The sequence below is a fragment of the Tasmannia lanceolata genome, unplaced genomic scaffold (genome assembly GCF_043159265.1).
Source record: "Tasmannia lanceolata isolate RefF3 unplaced genomic scaffold, GAP_Taslan_0.1 ptg000012l, whole genome shotgun sequence".
In the NCBI taxonomy this organism is placed as follows: domain Eukaryota; kingdom Viridiplantae; phylum Streptophyta; class Magnoliopsida; order Canellales; family Winteraceae; genus Tasmannia; species Tasmannia lanceolata.
In genome coordinates, this window is record NW_027518689.1 from 11,661,481 (window position 1) to 11,667,480 (window position 6,000).

General features: G+C 37.5%; 1 protein-coding gene and 1 long non-coding RNA gene across 4 annotated transcripts in view; one reads left to right on the forward strand and one right to left on the reverse strand.

Annotated features, from left to right (window-relative positions):
* Nucleotides 1-497, reverse strand: part of LOC143887076 (polynucleotide 5'-hydroxyl-kinase NOL9-like) — a 58,088-nt gene extending 57,591 nt beyond the window's left edge. For 2 of the 3 annotated variants that reach the window (XM_077391190.1, XM_077391189.1), the window contains exon 1: nt 144-497. In XM_077391190.1, the coding sequence (XP_077247305.1) occupies nt 144-319 (176 nt within the window). In that variant the 5' untranslated portion in view covers nt 320-497. The remainder of the gene's footprint in view (nt 1-143) is intronic. The other variant, XM_077391191.1, reaches the window with a different exon arrangement.
* Nucleotides 498-2,850: 2,353 nt separating this feature from the next.
* LOC143887622 (uncharacterized) lies at nt 2,851-4,747 on the forward strand. Its single transcript, XR_013254304.1, has 2 exons — nt 2,851-3,055; nt 4,447-4,747. It is a non-coding gene; the product is annotated as an uncharacterized LOC143887622 (long non-coding RNA).
* The last annotated feature ends 1,253 nt before the right edge of the window (nt 4,748-6,000 follow it).

A 6,000-nucleotide genomic window follows, 5' to 3' on the forward strand; every position in this document is an offset into this window, starting at 1 on the left:
CAAGTTTCCAGTCAAGCCCGGTTTGTAAAAGAAAACCCAAAAGGGCAACAAATACAAGAAATTACAACAAGAACAGAGAAACACATTCTTGAAACTATGAAGTATAAAGAAAAACTTAGGTTTTTAGAGACATATTTTCAAACCTGTCCAATAAAGTATTGAGAAGATGGTGCGAGAACGTGGATTTGCCGCTATTTTTGGCGCCACAGATGAATGCAATTGGGGGCGAATCTGAGGAATTGAAGGCTATGGAATTTGCAGCTTCTTTCCATGAATTGGGTATGAAGATTTCAGGCCAAGGGTTTCCTTTCTCTCCCATTTTTCTTTTCTTCTCACTTTCCCTCTCTCCCTCTCTCTCTCTCTCTCTCTCTCTCTCTCTGTGTTCTTGCTTGGCAGTGGTAGCTTTTGCAACGGCCAAAATCAATATTAAAAAAAAAAACGTTTCTTTCTAGAGGTGAATTGGAGGCGTGTTTTTCCGTGTTAGGAAAATGAGATTCGCCTTCTTTTAGGTCGATTGAACGAAAGTAACAAACATCTGTTACGGTCCTAGGTATGGGACTGGGTGGGACCAGCCTACTATGTGACAGGTTTAAAGGTATTTGCCTAATGCGTTCCATCAGCTTTGGAGCTTTTGGCGTCTCGGTAAGGTACCTAACATTTGATATCAGAGTAGCCACCACGTCCCGTGTTCAAGTCACGAGAGGGGCAACCTGTAAAAATGGCTACCTGAAAAAAAAGGCCAGAGTGAAAGCTGTTACAGAGTGGGCCGCCGAGGACGGCGGGTGCGGAAGCTTGGTGATATGTTACGGTCCTAGGTGGGAGCCCGCCTAGGTATGGGACTGGGTGGGACCCAGCCTGTTATGTGACAGGTTTAAAGGGCTTTGCCTAACACGTTCCATCAGCTCTGGAGCTTTTGGCGTATCGGTAATGTACCTAACAACATCAAACACCTCATTGCAATATAATGAGGCATTCCCACTGTGAGATAGTAGCTAGGGCTGCAATCGAGCCGAGCCAAACATTGGGGTGTTCGTGCTCGACTCGCTAAGTTTGAGGCTCAGCTCGGCTTGTGACAAGCTTTTTTTTGGCTCATGTTCGGCTCATCAAAATTTAGCAAAGCTCGAGCTAGGCTCTCGGCTCGTTTAGTAAACGAACGAGCCCGAGCTGAGCTTTTAATGAGCCGAGCCTAAAAAATCAAATAAATACCATTAAATAATATATAAATATATATAAATATAACGAACATAATCCGAGTTTTAAAGCTCGGCTCGGCTTTATGAACCGAGCCTAAAAAGTTCACGAGCTTGTCCGAGCCGAACTATACAAAGCTCAAGTTTGGCTCGTTTATTTGACGAGCCTAATTTTTGGGTTCGGGTTCGTCTCGTTTAGTAAACGAACGAGCCAGAGTCGAGCTTTTAATTAGCCAAACCCAAACATGTTCGTGATCCGGCTCAGTTCATTTGCAGCCCTAATAGTAGCCCTCACTTTGGTTGATCTAGACCGTCCATCTGATATGTCCTAGCTTGGTATCCAGTTGGTAGGAATGCTTTGGTAGGACGCGATGGCATAGTGGGTCCCATACTAGGTTGATCTGAGCCGTCCCTTTCAAAGACATTGGTTTTGATCTGCTTTGTCCCAAAGATTATGCCAAGCAATAAGGGATTTGCTAGGGACCATTGCAGAAGGCATTTCATGGCTGGGCTATTGCATGTGAGAGAAGCAATGTGGACATAGATCTTGTCTTATTTATTTGATTCATCTGAGGTGGCTGCTCTCACATGCAATTGCTCATATGAGGAATGCCTTCTGCTATATGGTCCCTAGCAAATCCCCAATAATAATGTCCAAAAATGTGTATATCTTTTGGTGTTGAACATGGATGGTTAGAAAATGCATATATGGAACCGGTTCATTTTTAACTAAAATAAGGACACATTGTCGGATAATAGGATAACTTGATTGCAGTGAATTTTGTAGCGTCCGTGATCCAAACCACGGCCTATAAATTGGACGGTTCATATCAACCTAAGGCAGGGCCCACTATGTCACAAGAGGCGCACTTCAAGTCTATATGATTACAGAACATCAACTTCGAGAGTAGTGGAATATGAAGTCTATATGAAACAGAATTCTGCCGGAACTATTGTTTGGTTGTCCCGAAAAATAGTCAGGAGATTGCGAGAAAAGTAGAAACGGTTGCATCAATTAAATTTCGAAAGAAGCTTTAGGCCCTGCTTGTTTTGGATTTTGAGAGCCCAAAACTGGCTCTTGGCAAAATTGAGCTTTTGGTTCGCAGTGGGGTTCACAGTGGTAAAATCAATCCATGCTAATTAGAGTCGTGGCTCAATTCCTTATGAATTATAAGAATAGTATCCTTTGGTCAATCCATGCTAACTGCATATTTTAAAAATATTTTCATATTTTTATTTATTTTAATAGAGGCACTTCTTTTGTGTGAAATGGTATCTACTACCATCTACTACAATATAGGAAGAGAAAAAGGGAAATTTGTTTTTTCTCCCGAATTTTCTCTTTTAGTCTCTCATATGCTTTTACCTTTATGCCCTTAAATGATTCATATTCGTATGGTTTTTAATGACCAAAGGCTATGCTTGATTCCTCTGCTACGTGTCCCATCTCCTTTCTCGTTCTCTCTCGAGAAAAGGAATGATTTTTTTTTTGAATTTTCTGTAAACTCTCTCAATTTAACACGTCATAGTTGAATATTTTGACCATTTAACCCTTCACTGCAATTTGTAAACTACGGCTATATGCAAGGGTAGGATCGTCTCTCCCTATTTTATCTATTCCATGCACCAGAGATTTTTTTAGAGATATTTTAAGCCCTCCTCGACAAACGAACGCGTGTCCTTCTCTCTCTTCCTCTGTCCCAAGTCCCAAGTCCCTTAGTACCCAATCCATCCCAACACGTATGTTGCTCTTCATCTTCATTTTTACTTCTTTTGTAGCTTATGTTCCTTTATTTTTCCATTTCTGGTTTCTCCAAGAGGAAAGAGTTCAAAGCCTCGATTTCTTCGACGCCATGGCTGTTGAGGTCAATCACCGTTTTTTTTGTTGCTTTCTATGTTAATATTTCTGAATGAATTTTTTTATTGTGTTTGGTCATAATCTGCTGAATTTCTGGAAATTTAGTGTTTTCTTATTCATGGGTCTTTCTTTAAATGCATCTGCAAAAGAAACCCAACAAAAAGATGGTTGGGTTTGGCTTTTAATAGTTTAGATTTACATAGAGATGAGGCCCGTTTTCCCTTTTTTTTTTGTCTTTATTTGATATCTGCTACGTTCTTTTATTAGATTAGCGGTTAGGTTTAAAAATTTGACATAATACACGAAAACCAAATACTGGAATTTGTGTATGAAAACTGAGCATTACCTGAAAATTTTGAAACGTAACTTGCAATTTGCGGGTTCTGTTTCATGGGCATAAAGCCCTAACTATTGCTTACATTCTAACAATTTGTTTACCCAAAAGCAAGTGAACTAGATATTATGTGTATCGCAATCCCATCAAAGCAAATGTGGGTTTTGAAGGAGTTTTCCAAAACCCTAATACTTCAATTTGGGTTTTAATGGAGTACTCCAGAACCCCAATACTGCAGTTTTGATGGAATGCCCTAAAACCCCAGTACTCCAATTGCATAGGAAAATGGACCAACGGACTTCTAGAAACATAACGTGCAAATATCTTGGATTGTTTCAATGGAATGAAACATAATACTCTTGATTACATTCCAAGAATTTCTTTACGCTAAAGGGAGTGAATTAGATAATTGGTTTAGCCCATTTTTATTGAATAGATGTTCTTCCACACTTGAATGATAGCTTACATATTTCACATAGCATGATCTCTGTTCAAATCCATGTTCATGATATAGATATCTTCATCAATTCATATTTTTGGGACCCATGATAAATTTCACCTTGAAGTTCTTATTTGATTGGTACCGAAGTTTGTGGAATTCATGGTTTCCCATTTACTACCAGTTAAGGGTAATGTTCTTGATGTGCTTGGGGACTGAAGGTGAACTATGTTTATCAGGTATTTTGAATTGGTCTGATCCTGATTTGGATTAATTTTAATTTTTTTTTACCAGTATAAGGTCATGATCACTTCAGTGTAGATTATTTGCAGATTCACACACTTTATAATGTTGCAATATATTATCATTTGTTCACGTGAACAAATAAATCTTCAGTCTTCCATCGCCTATATTTTAGCCATTTGCCTTTTGCATATACTTCAAGATTCTTCAAATCAAATTGCAGAATTACAAATGCTATGTTTCCTTGCAGAATTACAAGTGCTATGTTTCCTTGCAGAATTATGAATGCTATGTTTCGTTTCAAACCAGGTTATCTATTGAATATTTTCTTTTCTAAAGCTGATAATTATGTCATTTTCATATTGTTGGCATTTCTGTCTAGCCTGTATTAAGCGAAAGATGGATCGGGATGAGTGGAAGAAGGATTCCATTAAATGGAGAAGAGGTTTCTTTACATTCCCCTAGCTGTATGTTTTATGGGTCTTCACATTGATTCTTAGAAAGATTTGAGAGTCAAGAAATCAAAACGCATGATATGTTTTTTCTTTGGTAGTGTTATAACACATCAAGTTTTACCATGAACTCTCACGACTGGCAATGCCTAGGATGTGTGATATATCATGGCCTTTAATGTTCTGTATCAGATGGTCATATATCTTGAAGAAAGTTCTTATTGACATGGCGCATCTTTCTTAGGGATCTATTGTTGAATAGAGAACATCTGCATATTGAAAATCTTGAGTAGAGCATTGGCATTTGATCCTTATCTAGACATTCTGTATATTTTTGCATAGAAGACATTCCAAATCTGTTTTACAGTAGAAATTCGTAATTTAAATTCAATGAATTTGAGTGAAATTGGTGTCTACTCTGGTATGGTTCTTAATAGAACAGATGCATGTTCTATCTCATTTTTTTTAATATATATTTTGAAATGAAAGAAGCCTACAAATTATAAGAAGTGGAAGTGAAATCCAGGTTTTCATAATTTCTCATATTCTTTAACATGTAACTGTATGGTTATTTTCTAAAAATAAATTAACTGTCTTGCTATCAATGTAAACTGTATGGTTATGGGGTACCTTCCAGGTCCAATTAATCCATGCTTCCAAATGTATCTTTTTTGCCTCTACCTATGGTCCCTTATTGTTGCTGGTATCATGGAATTTTCTTTCCCGTGTCACATTTCCTCGTTCAGGTATCCTGAAATTTTCTTTGTTGTAATTCTGCATATTTTTGGCTTTCATTATGTTTTTATTTTGAAACTCTGATATTTTATTTTTGTACAATACTCTTTCTGTTTGACAAAATGATTGAGGATGGGGACTGGGGTTTCTCAAACTACGATTTTGCTTTTTTTTTTTGAAACTTCATTTTGATGCCCGACTTTAAGATCTTTGTTTTCATTTTTGTAATTTGAATGTTTGTCATGACGAAGAGACCCTCATGAGATGGACTCACTGCAGTTTTTTCATAGGCATGTCTAAAGCATGTCCAATCAAGCTTTTCGATTGCAATTTATCTGGTTTTTGTATTTGATTCTTTTACATTGAAGTTACTCATAGTGTATAATATCACATTAATCAATTGGATTTACATTCTGTTCATCTCGGCCTATAACCTCAGCCTCAGCTTTGTATGAGTACAGTTTTTGTTAGCAAGAAGTAGTTTATGTTGCTCAATTGGGTTTTAAGAGGTCATTGTAGTCATTTGCATATATCATGCGGAAAGCATCTTTATTTGACGTTTGGGGGTATGATATATGTTTCTTCTCTGCTTTTTACTAGCTTACTACAGTCCCTTGCTTCAGATAAGTTATTTGCACCTAATACCTTTAAAGGAGTAACTCTTTTGAAAGATAAGTTTTGTTTTGTTTTGAAAAGTGACATTTTATTCCCAAAGAAGGAGATTACAAATCAAGGGGACTAGGGGGGAC